This window comes from Meleagris gallopavo, chromosome 20 (assembly GCF_905368555.1).
Source record: "Meleagris gallopavo chromosome 20, MGAL_WU_HG_1.1, whole genome shotgun sequence".
Lineage (NCBI taxonomy): Eukaryota > Metazoa > Chordata > Aves > Galliformes > Phasianidae > Meleagris > Meleagris gallopavo.
Genome location: NC_139423.1, coordinates 5,998,278 through 6,011,264, shown reverse-complemented (window position 1 = coordinate 6,011,264; position 12,987 = coordinate 5,998,278). Strand labels below are relative to the sequence as shown.

The 12,987-nt window shown below is 52.0% G+C and overlaps 1 protein-coding gene across 5 annotated transcripts in view; it reads right to left on the bottom strand.

Moving 5' to 3' along the window:
• Positions 1–7,958: 7,958 nt before the first annotated feature.
• The window catches only part of SLC39A11 (solute carrier family 39 member 11), a 59,700-nt gene continuing 54,671 nt past the window's right edge, over positions 7,959–12,987 (bottom strand). For all 5 annotated transcript variants that reach the window (XM_085240017.1, XM_085240018.1, XM_085240020.1 and 2 more), the window contains 3 exons: positions 10,739–10,837; positions 9,461–9,619; positions 7,959–9,252 (listed from right to left, as the gene is read on the bottom strand). In XM_085240017.1, coding sequence (XP_085096143.1) covers positions 9,174–9,252; positions 9,461–9,619; positions 10,739–10,837 — 337 coding nt within the window. In that variant the 3' untranslated portion in view covers positions 7,959–9,173. The remainder of the gene's footprint in view (positions 9,253–9,460; positions 9,620–10,738; positions 10,838–12,987) is intronic.

Genomic DNA, 12,987 nt, shown 5'->3' with positions numbered 1-12,987 from the left:
GGCTCGGAGTTGTTTGTGAGAGCTTTTAAGAGCAGGAAATCCTCCCTGCAGATGGGGAGAGGAGGGATTTTGGCTGGGGACGCATATGGTGCTCTGTGCTCTCAGCCTGGCTTTGGGGCTGCAGCACCAGCATCACATGGGGAGAGAGGTTAGAGATGGGCACAGCATGGATAAAATGAAGGGGAAATGGGAAGGGAGATGTGGGAATGAGCTCCCATCAGACACGAGCTCTGAAACCTCTGCAAGTCCTCTGCCCTCCAGATACCCTCCCCACATGGGCTAAGTATATAGTGATATATTGAAATATGGGAACAAAAAGCTTTTTATTTCATTCGCCAAGAGTGCCAAATGTCTGTGAGGGCCAATAAAGAACTGTTGCTCCAGGGAACGGCGAGCTGCATTTCAGGTAAAACAAAAACAACCTGAATCGTTGCCCAAAACTTGAACCAACCCCAAGTTCATAAAATAAAATAAAATAAAATAAAATAAAATAAAAAAACAACTTGAGGTTTTGTAACAAAGTGCTGTGACATGGGATTGGTTTTCTCCCTGTTTCTGGGTGACCACAAGAGGAGCATCAGTGGGTTCTGTGCACAGAGCTGCTCCTGGGAGGGAGAGGAGGAAAACTATTGCTGATAGCAAATGTGGGTATCTGGGAAATGAAGGAGCCATTGGAAGAGGGAGCGATGCCAGAGCAGCTGCTCTGAGTTCTGCACACTCAACATCCCTTCCACCTCCAAGAAGGGCTGTGGGACAAAGGACACAGCCGTCACCTGTTTGCACAGTGACAAAGCCCAGGCAGGGAAGAGCTGTTTAAATGCTGTTCCCAAGGGCACTCAGCAGCCCTGTGGCACACTGATCCTCCACCTCCCACCTGGGCATCCCAACACAGGGATGTGAGGGTCTGATTGACCCCAACAACCTCAGCTCCCAGATGGCCCCATATGGAGGTGATGGGAGGGTCTGGGTGGAACACGAGGCCAAATCTGCACAGGGAGTGGGGCAAAGAACATGAACCCATGCGATGCTGACCCCGTGCCAGCGTATCTATGGGCTGTGTTTTATATTTAAATTAACTTATAAGAACTTTAAGGCTGAAATGCTCTTAGAAGTACATTGCGCTCTCTGCCACAGAAATTCGTGATTTGAGCTCGAAAAGGTGACTCACTGAACATCCATTATAACGAGGAATAAAACCACACACACACTGAGCGAGATTTTCAAGGAGCCCCGTGATTTAGTGTCTCTTTCTTTCTCTCCCCACACTTTTTGCCTCCTGCACAAGGATCTATTGAGAAGCTGCAGAACAAACGTTCCCTTATGCAGCTCCAAAAAAGTCTCCGTCAGTTTGTCTGAGACAGCTGCCTCCAAGCACGCTATGGTTACTCATTAACCAGGTCTCCCAGGGCAAGGGGAGGAAGGAGTAAACTTAATAGACCCTAAACCAGTGGCAAAATAATAATAGTAGTAATAAAGAAAATAAATAAATCAGGTGTCCTAGAAAAGGAAAGGGAGAAAACAGGTGGCACCGGGAGCACCTCTGTGGGCAGACACAGAGGGTCCTGTGGGGATGGGCAGCCAGAGAGCAGCCCAAAGGGACCAGCAGCACCAGGAGCAAATGCATGGGGACAAAGGAGTGAGAGTATTAAAGGGAAAGAGAAGAAAGAGAGGGGACAGAGAGGCACTTGTGCTCCATGGTGCTTTATGTGCTCCGAGTGCTGGGGGAGGATTACTTCATTGCCCGTCTTTGCTCCCCAGTGGCTGGGTGCCTTCTCTCCTCCTTACAGGCTTTGCATGAGAATGAGTGGCTGCTGGAGACCGAGGGATGCTGGGGATATGGGGCTGCTTGGGGATATGAGGCTGCTAGGGTTGGCATGCACTCTCCAGTTGTTCCCCACGCTCCAACATCTTCATGCTGGATCCCAAAGATGGAACATCCCATCCAGCCCTAGGGTGGGTTCTGCCCTGCCCAAGTGACACAGGCACTTTTCTGCCCATCACCATCTCCCCCAGCCCTGCTCTGCTGAAAGCACAGTGCCCTTGGAATATTTGCACCCAAGGATGCACCTTGCAGCCTCGTTTCACCCAGCTCCCACTTTTTGGGGAGGCAGCCAAGCAAACCCAACCAGCCACACATTCCTGTGGGCATGGCACCATGGCAGGGCAGGATAGGGAGAGTGCAGAGCATTGCTGTGACCAGGGCTGTTCCATCCTCTGCATGTGGCAAAGGGAACTGCGAGATCCTGACGGGAACAGTAATTAGAGTTGCAATAAAACACCGAATATAGCTGCAAAGAGTGGCAGTAAATCAGCCCCTCCTGCCATTCACTGCCTGGACCGGGAAGCCTCGGTCAACACCAGCATTAATTCCCTGGGCTTTATTTGCGATACGTGCTCTCCCTGGAGATAAGAGAAAGGCAATTGACTGTAATTATCTCCCTGTATTTTGTCATGTGATTTTTTTTTTTCTCTCTCTCCCAAAAACAATTAAGGGATTGCAGTGAAAGGAATGGGGTGGGGATGGAGCAGTGCCAATCGCTCTTCTACAGCACCCAGACCTGCACCCCTCACCCCTATCTGTGAACCCCTATCTCCTGCATCATCTCCCACCCAGAGCAGCCCATCAGCCTGGTCCATCTGGACCACGAGGCCAAGATCTGCCAACAGCTGCAGAGGAAGGAGAGGAGAAGGCTGCAGGGCTGTGGTTCTGTGATTCGGCTCTTCCCAGGCGGCTCAGCTGGTGCGCTGGCGAAGCAGGTTCCTGACGATGAGATTTTTTGTGAAATGCTAAACATCTGGAGCTCAGCCTCACAAGGCCGCCTTTGTGCAGCTGGTAAACTATCTGCCATAAAACAGCACTTGTTTCTGAGAGCTTCAAGGAGAGGGGGAGGGAGAAAAATAAAAAGAGAGAAGCCACCCCCGTGGAGGAGGAACCTCAGCCACTTCTCTGCTCTCACCGGGGTCTTCCACGCTGCCCAGGGTGTGGGCAGAATGCTGTGGCCAAGACACTGCCAAACCCCCTCCCCTGGGCCTTAACCTTTGGTAAAGCAAGCACAACTCGCAGGACACGTTGCTGGGTTGCTCTTAGGGTGCCGAGCTCCCACAGCACAACTCCGTAGGAAAAATGAGCGCACGCAACTGGGAGATGTCGTGACCAGCAGGGCTGATGGCTTCTAGGAGATGGTGGCACTTCTCAGAGCACCTCCAGTCACCTGCTGAGAACCAGTGAGATCAATGGGCTGCAGCGGTGCGAGAAGCATCTGTCCAAAATCCTGGGGGCAGAAGATGGGAGAGGTGAAGGTGCCATCAAAGCACGGTGGCACAGTCTGGGGATATTTCTGTCTGTCCAGAACAGGTCCAGAGGACCCGGTGCAATCCCAGCCCAGAGGAGGCTCCTGCTCACAGCTCACCAAAGGAGATTGCAGCACGGTGCCTTATCAGCTTGTCATCTTCTCTAAACACAGAGCATGTCTAACGCTGTAAAGGAAGAGGCAGCTAAGTTCAGGAATTCTGCATCTTTCCTTGGAAAGCTGCTGTCAGGTGTCAGAGGGAACGAGCCCCTCTGGGATTGGAGCCCAGCCAAAGGCGCAGCACACCAGGAGGGCAGGGACAGCAGCACCTGCTGGACCACAGCATGACTTCAGGCCTCCCAGCATAGGGTGCTGCTGCCACCAAGTCCCCAAGAGCCCCGGGGAGCCAAACCTGGCTGGGACTACTCCAGGAGAAGGCAAAATCCCCCGGTACCCTCCCATCCATCAGGGCTGCCTCCGCACAGCAATTACAGAGGCCTCTGGGGCTTTCACACCCAGTCATCTGGGGCCTCCATGTTCTAAATAACTTAATTTGTTTAATGACTTGAGAAGCCCCGGAGCCCCTTTGGTGTCTGGATACATTTCCTTGCTCTCAGAAAGGTTTTTTCACAGCAGCACAGCCGCCACTGCCCAGGAATGACAGGCAGCAGAGGGCTGACAGTTGATCAGCATCACTCCCAAAGCTCTTCCTTGGTGCCAAGGCTGTTCCATGGGAAAGACCCCAGCTCCTGAAGTGGGACCATTTGTCTGTCTATCCATTCATTCATCCAGCCCTCACTCCATCCACCTGTCCACCCATCCACACATCTGTCTACCTGTCCATCCAACTGTCCATCCATCCAATCTATCTGTCCATCCATCCGTCCATCCATTGGTCCTTCTGTCCACTCAGAAGTCTCTCCCTCCATGGTTTCCCAGCACGCATTTTTCCACATGAGCTAATCTTCCCTTGGCTCTCAATGACAAATTTATGGCAGAGAAATTATTTTGCAGGAAAAGGAAAGCAGATCCAGGCCATTCTCTTCCCCAAGATTTTCACATGGCTTTTGGAGCAGAGGTTCTCTTTTCTGCTTCAGGCACAGCAGAAGGATTGTACAGGATGAGATGGGGAGAGAGCATGTGTTGGGCTCTGTAATGGTTTCATTGTTTGCATAAGAACACGAGAATGCAATAGGCCGAGAGAGATTTAAGCAATTCCTGCATGCAAACCAGCTCTGGACACAAAAGCTTTTCAGTTATCATCAGCAATTTGTAAGATTGTATTAAAATAAACCCACAGACTCAGTTTCCTGCTCTCACGAACCGCCCTCGTTGGATTGCAAAGCATAGAAATGCATCCCAGAAATCTTAACTCAGGACATCTGAGAGTCTAAGGAATACCCTCTCCCTGCCCCTGCACAACTGCCTTCCCCTCACTGCTATAAGAGCCCTGAAATAAGGAAAGAGGCACGAAGAACAGAGCAGTGCCATGCACAGACCCCACACTGCTCTATTTCCTCTCCTTCCCCATTTGGAATTGCTCTTCGGTCAGAAGAATTTACAATAGGAACAATGCTGGATTGACATTGCTTTACCCTAACCCCAACCCTTCGCACCTCACAGGACACACAGCAGCACGGGGAACATAGGTGGCACAGGGACCATTCCCACACACCCCCCATCACTGCTTGCAGCCAGGGGAACATTCAGGAGTCACAGCCCAGCACTCGATGGCACAGTTCTCAACAGTTGGCTGACCATGCAAGACTAAATGCACGCTTAGAGCACCAATATATACATTAAAAAAGGGACTGGCATTAAATCTCAGCAAGAAACTCAATGGCCCCATAGCATCTCCCCCAGGAAAGGGGCAGCCGGGCTGGAATTTCTTTTCTTCCCTCTCATCTCCTCAAAACAGGCTGGCTCCTGGGGGCTCGGGTGTGGATGGGTCAGAGCACCTGAGCTGGTGGAAGCAGAGGAACGGCTGCGTGTGCACTCTGGAGCTCGGGGATGGGAGCTGCATGTGTGCTCACATGAGAGAGAGTCTCAGTTTTAATTGCAGCCCCGTTGCCAAGTACAACAAAACGCACACACAAAGAATAGAAGTCATTTTGTTTTAAGGGCTGAATTGTTTCTCTCCTCAGGGGTGGGGAGGAGGGAGGTGAAATCCATTCCTTTCTAAGCAATGACTCAGGTGCTGCCATCTCCCCCGGGCGCGCATCCCTGCAAGCCCGAGGAGCGTTTTGCCCCGTGTTTTGTTTTACGGCACGGGGCTCTAATAATGGGATTATTGTTCGGTTGCGTGCAAAGCTCTCGGCTCGGGGTTTGCTGTCCCCGCCCAGCCCTGCAAACCGCAGCCGCCATCGCCTTTAACGTCCCCAGCGCCCGGCGAGCGCCCAGCGCAGCATTCCTGCGCCCTGACTCAGCCACACGGCACCGGGTGAGCGCAGCAGTCCCTGCCCCTCTTGCACAACCATCGCCGTGTCCCATCTGCAGACCAGCGAGAGGAGGCAAACCCGTGTTTCCCACAGCTTTCCCTAGTGCTCACCGCTGGGGAAAGCCCCCCCAAGCTGCTCGAGCAACACAGAGCGAAGTGGGATCCCCCTGAGCACCCCAACTTCGGGCAGGGTGTGGAGCAGCTGGAGCAAAGAGGAGAAGCCCAGGCCATGCACACAGCCCAACAGGTAGCAGGTGGGATGTTCTGCCATGCCAAACCCAAGGAAAATCCATAAATTTCCACAGTAGTTCCTGCCACCGCAGGACAAATTGCCAGCGATATTTGGCACAGCTCTGAGTGCCCGAAGCGGCAGATTTGCACTCACAACCCCATACAACACCACCCAAAGCCCCAATCCCAAGACACGTGTAATGCCATACACCTGAACACCAGCAGCCCCCCCGTGCTCCACTCAGCCCCAAGCAATGCCCCCAGCAGAGCTCCTCTTTGCAGGAGAGCTTCCACACGAACTCACAGACCATCATCTTCCAAGCTGCTCATTGGCATCACCACGGACGTCCTGCAGGCAGCTTCTGCTCTCGGTTGAAAGAAAAGCAGCAAAAGACACCAATGCAGCATTGCTTTTCTGCAGCAGCACTGCTCAGCAGAGGTACCAGAGTTCCCAATGGGGCACCTGGGCTTCAGCTGGGCTCACACCCCCATCTTCCTAATGCTGGGAGCCCACCTGCTGATAAACACATTCCCCTAGGGCTGGGAAGAATTCAGGTATTATCACACCTCTCCTTCATCAGCACAGTTTGCAAAACCCAAAACCACACATACTGCTATCAGAAAGCAGTCCACAGAGTTATATTTGGGGCTACTGTTAAATCAGACAGCAAGAGCACATGCTGTTTAGGAACAGATCTTTACCTTTCGGGCTTTGAGGCTTCTGAATGAAGTGGGGCCACATCTGAAGTTTATCTCCAGCCCTTATTACTTTAGGATAAAACCCAGCAATCCAACATTTCTGTCTGCGTGGAGCTTCACCGAAAAACTAGAGGGGGGGAAATTCCCAGCTCTGATGCTGCTATTTCACAGTGGTATGAAGCAGAGATGCAGCCACTGACCACAGCAACCCTATGGTGGGCAGGGACCATCCCACTGCTCTCCATCCCCAGCTGTGTGATGTGGGGCAGAACCGACGTGGGACAATTCCCCCATCCCCAATGCTCCTCTCCCCCCGCTCAGTGCCTGCAGCCCAGCACTGCCCCACACTTGGCTGCTGCTTGCGTCGCCTTTGCTCCCAGCTCCACCTTTTAATTGGCAGCTATTGTTTCCACAACTCACTCCAGGCTTGGCCCCCAGCCAGCTCTTCAATCGTGGCAAGACATAGATGTATAATTTCATTCACCTCCAGGGTAGAAACAGAAAAGAAGGATTTTCATCTGTGTTTTCTGCATTACCCTCCTGCCCTCCCCTCCAGGTCCAATGTACATAATTATCTCGGCTGGCTACATCTAAGCAGGATTAAGTGCATTATGTGATATTATCTCTCAGCAATCTGATTACGAGGTTGCCTTTAAATGCGTAATGTGTTTTTTTGTACCAACTTACACCGCACGCCAGAAATCAAACAAGAAAACACGACTTGCAGCCTGCAAGAAAACCCAACCTGTGGGCACCTCCAGGGCTGCCACGTTCCATGGGAAGGCTTTGGAACCCACATTCCATGGGAAGGCTTTGGAACCCACATTCCATGGGAAGGCTTTGGAACCCACGTTCCGTGGGAAGGCTTTGGAACCCAACAGGTGGGCTCACCTACCTGCACCTCATGGACAAAGGGCTCCTTGTGCCCCCAGGGACACGGCCATCACAGCTCAGCTGAAGAGAAGGAGTCCCCAAGGGCTGCTTTCTTTTTCCTGAGGGATTTGTTGTGGTTGGTTTTTAATGAGTCATAAAGCATGAGCCAGTGTCAGGGGTTGGAGCCAGGGCGAGCTGGGCTGCTGCGGTACACCCAGTGAAACAAACTCGTGGGTGCCACGCACTGCAGATGCCTTTCCTTGGCTCTTATTTTGTTATTTCCCTTTCCCCAAGCTCGCTGCCTTCCTGGTTGAGAGGCAGGACATTTGTCAAGCTGAGAACCAGCAAACCATTAAAAAAGAAATGCAGTAAAACAGAGGGAGGAGAAGAAAAGGTACGGATTTACTGCCTTAAAATAAATCAGTGCAAACGCTGAATTTCCCATTTATTGAAACCAATCACAGTTAAAAGGTCAAATCCATTGGCAAACAGTAGTTTTGTATCATCCATAGTGACATACAAATGAAGTACAAATGGAATCCAACCAAAATAACAAACCAAACAAAAGTGCGTGGCTCTCTCTTAGCTCACTCAACCCATCCCCCTGCTGCCTTTCTGCAGCCCTGTTGGGTGCAGGTACAGCTGAGATGCTGCCAGGCCATCCAGTTACTCCTGCTGGAGGGCCTCATTAGCCTTATTAGTCTTCCTGAAAAACAGAGCAGCCCTAGAGTGTGGACTTCCCCACAACTGCATTCTGCTCCCCACTTAAGCATGTGTTCAACCACCCTGTGGTTGTTGGACAGGAGATGCTTGAAAGGAAGAGGGTGAAGAGGCAGATAAACCTGGTGCATGGGTGGATAATTAACGCACACTGATGAGTTATTTCATCCCAATGCTGCTCAGCAGGACAAGAGCTGATCCTGGCTCAAGGTAACATGGCACCATGTTCAGAGTGACAAACAACCCAACACAGCAGCTGGAGAATGGCAGCTGCTTGGTAGTGCTGGGCACAGCCATGAGCCCAGGTGGAAATGCACTGTGCCATACAACGATCATGTAGCAGCAACGTGGATGAACACACATTGCCTTCTCAAACAACCAACAAACACTGTGACACACTCCTAGCACTGCAGGATCCACCAGACCTGCTGCCCTCAGCGTGTCATCCCAGTCCTAACACCTCCACCTCCACCATTCAAAGCCTGGAGTGGAAATTGAGACTCTTAAGCAGTTTACTGCATTCAAATACTTTGGTCCTTAACCTCAGACCAGCTTAAGCACGCGACAGTGAATTTCTAATCTTCTACAAGGATGATCAAAACCAAGAGAGACCTGAATCAGAGAAACCACCCCAGAACTGCAGCAAAATCTGCAGCCTGGCCAGCACGTCTCGCAGTAACCTTGGAGAAAAAAAATCTGGTGGCGAAAGGAAACCAGGACCTGCAAGGAACCATCCGTATTTGTGCTTTGAAAACCATCGACTTGATGTTATGAGGAAGAGATATATAAAATTATAGGAAATTAACACCAACCAGATCAAAAAAATATATATACCGAAAAAGTCTAAAGCGTAACACGTGTCCAGTTCCAAATGCCACCATGGGAATTGCTGTGAAGTCTTCTCCTGGGGAGCAGTGAGCTGCCTACCCGAGGCCAACATCCAAGGACATCATCACCACGAATCCAAGTATTGAGGTCCAGGAAGCCAGCTTCCCATTGCCACTGCAGGGAGAAAGGGGAGGGCGTGAGTTCTGCCAACCCATCCCACCGTGCCCACTGACCTCAGTGCTACGTCTCCACCATTCTCGAACACCCCCAGGGATGGTGACTCCACCACTTCACTGGGCAGCCTGTGCCAGTGCCTGATTGCTCTTTCTGAGAACAAACCTGTAATATTTAACTTGAATTTAGGGCCAGTTGGGGGTCTCACCTGGTCTGTGCCTCTGGGATGATATCATCCATCACCACGTAGACCATGGCTCCAGCAGCAAAGCTCAAGGCATAGGGGAGGAGAGGCTCTGCCATCACCACAGCAAAGGCTCCTAGGATGCCAGCCAGGGGCTCCACCATGCCGCTCAGCTGCCCATACCTGTGGGACAATGGGACTGAAAGTCACTGGACATTCCTTGAATCCCCCAGGGTTGAGGCCAGGGCCACACAGCAAGCATTGAGCAGCAAAGGAAATATGATCAAACCATGTTGATTTGTCCAGGAAGGGAATTCAGACATGATCCAATGCCTTCCCCTTGTGAGATCTGGGAATCCAGGAACAGGTAAGAGAGGAAATATTTCCAACCAGTCTCAAGAGGGACATCTGGCCACAGCCTCCCCACTCTTTTCCCCAGTTCTCTTTCCTTCTGAGACTGTTTTAATGCAACCATGGGAACTCATTCCTCAGCAGCCCTGGTACAGTCCCAGCACTCGCTGCAATGGAGATGGGTGGGAGGATAAGAAAACAAAGCTTTGGAGGAGCAGCCTGCGAGCCCCCCCGCCCTCCCATCCATCACCCAAGCGCAGCACACGTGCACAGGCAAGAACGCAGCCCTGTGCCTGCAGAGTTCATGGCCTTGGCTTTTTCACCTCAGGGAAAAGGAAAAAAACAAAGTGGGTTTGAAATGCAGCCCAGAGTGAAGTGAGAGAATTAAAAAAAAAAAAAAAAAAATGGAAAACAAAGTAAAAATCCCCTTTTGGTGCAGGATCTGGGAGCTAACCACGGGCACTGAGCCACGATGGGGCAAACCGCAGGGCTCGGGGCTGAGCCCTGCTCTGAGCTCAGGGCACTGGGGCAGCACCCACTGCAGGGAGCTGGAAAGCAGCCCCAGGCTCAGCCGTGGGCAGTGCTGGCTGAAGGAGCTGCTGGTCTACAGCACAGCTCCAGCAAAACTCTGCAGGCTGAGCATTCCGTGGAGACCGTGGCACGTGGCCCTTGGCCAACATAGGTCCATCCCAAAGGCAGCCCAATAGAATCACAGAATAGAACAACTGAATCAAAGAATCATTAAGGTTGGAAAGGACCTCCAAGATCACCGAGTCTCATCCCAACCCATCCCCACCATGCCTGTTAAACCACATCCTTCAGGGCCACAACTCCAGGGACAGTGACCCCACTGGTGTCCTGGGCAGGCAATGCAAATGGGTACAGGGCAGCAAGTCACAGGAACCTGCTTATAGGAGCTGTAGGTCCCTGCTCTGGCAGAGCTTTGCTTACCAGAATGCTTTCCACGTGGAGAATCCTGCACCACGCAAAGGCAGGCTGACAGCAAGGCCTTCGGGGAAGTTCTGAATGCCAATCCCAATAGCTAAGTTCCTACAAAGAGAAAAGAACATGTAGATATCTATATCTGTATTGGGTGGAAAGGACAGGCTGGGAAAGAGAAAAAGAGAAAGGGAAAGGAGGAGTAGAGTAGAGTAGGGGGAGCGGAGGGGGGAAGCAGAGGAGGGAAGGGAAGGGAAGGGAAGGGAAGGGAAGGGAAGGGAAGGGAAGGGAAGGGAAGGGAAGGGAAGGGAAGGGAAGGGAAGGGAAGGGAAGGGAAGGGAAGGGAAGGGAAGGGAAGGGAAGGGAAGGGAAGGGAAGGGAAGGGAAGGGAAGGGAAGGGAAGGGAATTGGTCTGTCCATTGGTAAAGTAATGCAGGAGAACACAGACTGCTGTGAGGACCATTTCTTCAGGCACAAAAGATAAAAGGCTTAAGGGGGTTATAACAGGAAGGCACGGTAAACTTGAGCTGCTCCAATTAAAGCCCTATATCCCCAGTGGCAGAAAACACAGCTCTTTTAGAGCTTAAAAAGCTCAAGGACAGCCAGGAGAGGTTTGGAAGGATGTTCAAGGGCAGAAAACAAGGTGAGGTTTCTCCTCTTTCCATCTCCCCTCCAAAATTCAGCCCCAGCTGCGTGCTGGCAGCCAGCACAGCATCCACCCTCAGAGCACCCCACACTCCCTGAGCCAGCACCTTCTCCAACTCAACCACTCATCCAACACAGAAGCAGCTGACGGCCAAGAAACAAAGATTTGCACTTGTGGGGTCTGTCTGATCTCATCTGTGGTTGCACCCTAAGCCCCTCCACCAGGCACCTCATTAAGCAGAGGCTGCTCCCCACTACCACCACAGCAGTATGCACACATATGCATGTCCCAAGGATTATTGGGACTCCCAGCTCTGCAGGCAGAGTCAGGGGTTCCTTGGCCAGCAGCTGAAAGCTCCTTTTAAACACTTGTTTCCTATTAGTAAAATAAGACTGGTGAGAAAAATCTCTCCGGGTTGTTTAAACTTCAACCATGGTTTACAGAAGAGGGGAGGGGAAGGGGGGAGAGGCTGTGGGTTTCCCTAACCAGGACAGGCTATTACAATCAAAAACATTATTCAAGGGAAAGAGAGAGAGAACGGAGGGGGAAAAACATCCCTTTTAGAAAACACTGGAGCCGCTGTCTGTGTGCTGGGTTTTTTTTCCTCCTTCCCTCGCCTTAGCACAAAGCAGCTATTACTAGCCCCAACCACAACAAATTAATGGGGTGGGAGAGGGAAGTGTGAATGGAGGGGTCTGTACGGGAAGCAGCAGCACGCTCCCCCCTCGCTGACCCCTCGCTGCAGGGCTGCCCATGCACAGAGGCAGCCCCGAGGGGCACAGGGAAGGGAATTTAAGCCAGGGAGAAGCCTGGACGGGTGGGCTGGCCCCTGCCCTTTCCCTGCCCTCTGCCCCTATAGCAAACCCTTCAGGGCTCCCCTGGGGGGGGAGGCAGCAGCAGTGTGTCCCCCACTCCAGGTCAGGTTTTGGGTTAGGGTTTTCCCAAGGACGTAGGTGCAGGTATCACAGTGGCACGAGGCTCAAGCACACAGTTGAGCCCCAGCACTCTGGGACGTGGCAAGGGAAAGGGTCTCAGCTGCAGGGTGGCATTATCCCTCTGCCACCTCATGGCTTCAGGTCCCTCCAAAGGGCTCTCACTTGCTGAATCCACTCTCCATCACCCAATGGGGCCACTTGTTCCTTCAGTGCTTCCTATCACGCAGCTCTGCCTGAGCACCACTTGGGGCTCAGCATCTCAGCAGGATCAGAATGAATCCAGGGTAACACAGAGGCCAGGAACACTCCAACCTCTCTGTCCATCCTGCCTTGGCTCCCTGCATATTAGAGATACCCGGGTGCTCAGGCAGAGAACACTGAGCTCTGGTGCCCAAATTGGGAACAAAACAGTCCCAGGAGATGTTCCTCCTCCCTTGGCTGCCAACTTGTGCACACCTCACACCTTGGTGTCGAGCTGATGGCACTGAGGTCGGTCAGAAAGCAACCAAATCACATAAAGCTGCATTGTGCACCAGGAAAACAAAGGCTTCCTTATTACGGAAATAGGTGGGGATTCTTGGAAGGTTTCCCCCTGCTGCAAAGAAACACATTGTAAAACAGATGCACAAAGACAGCGTAGAGCACGCTGACCCAAAGGCTGTGGGACACAGAGATGGGAT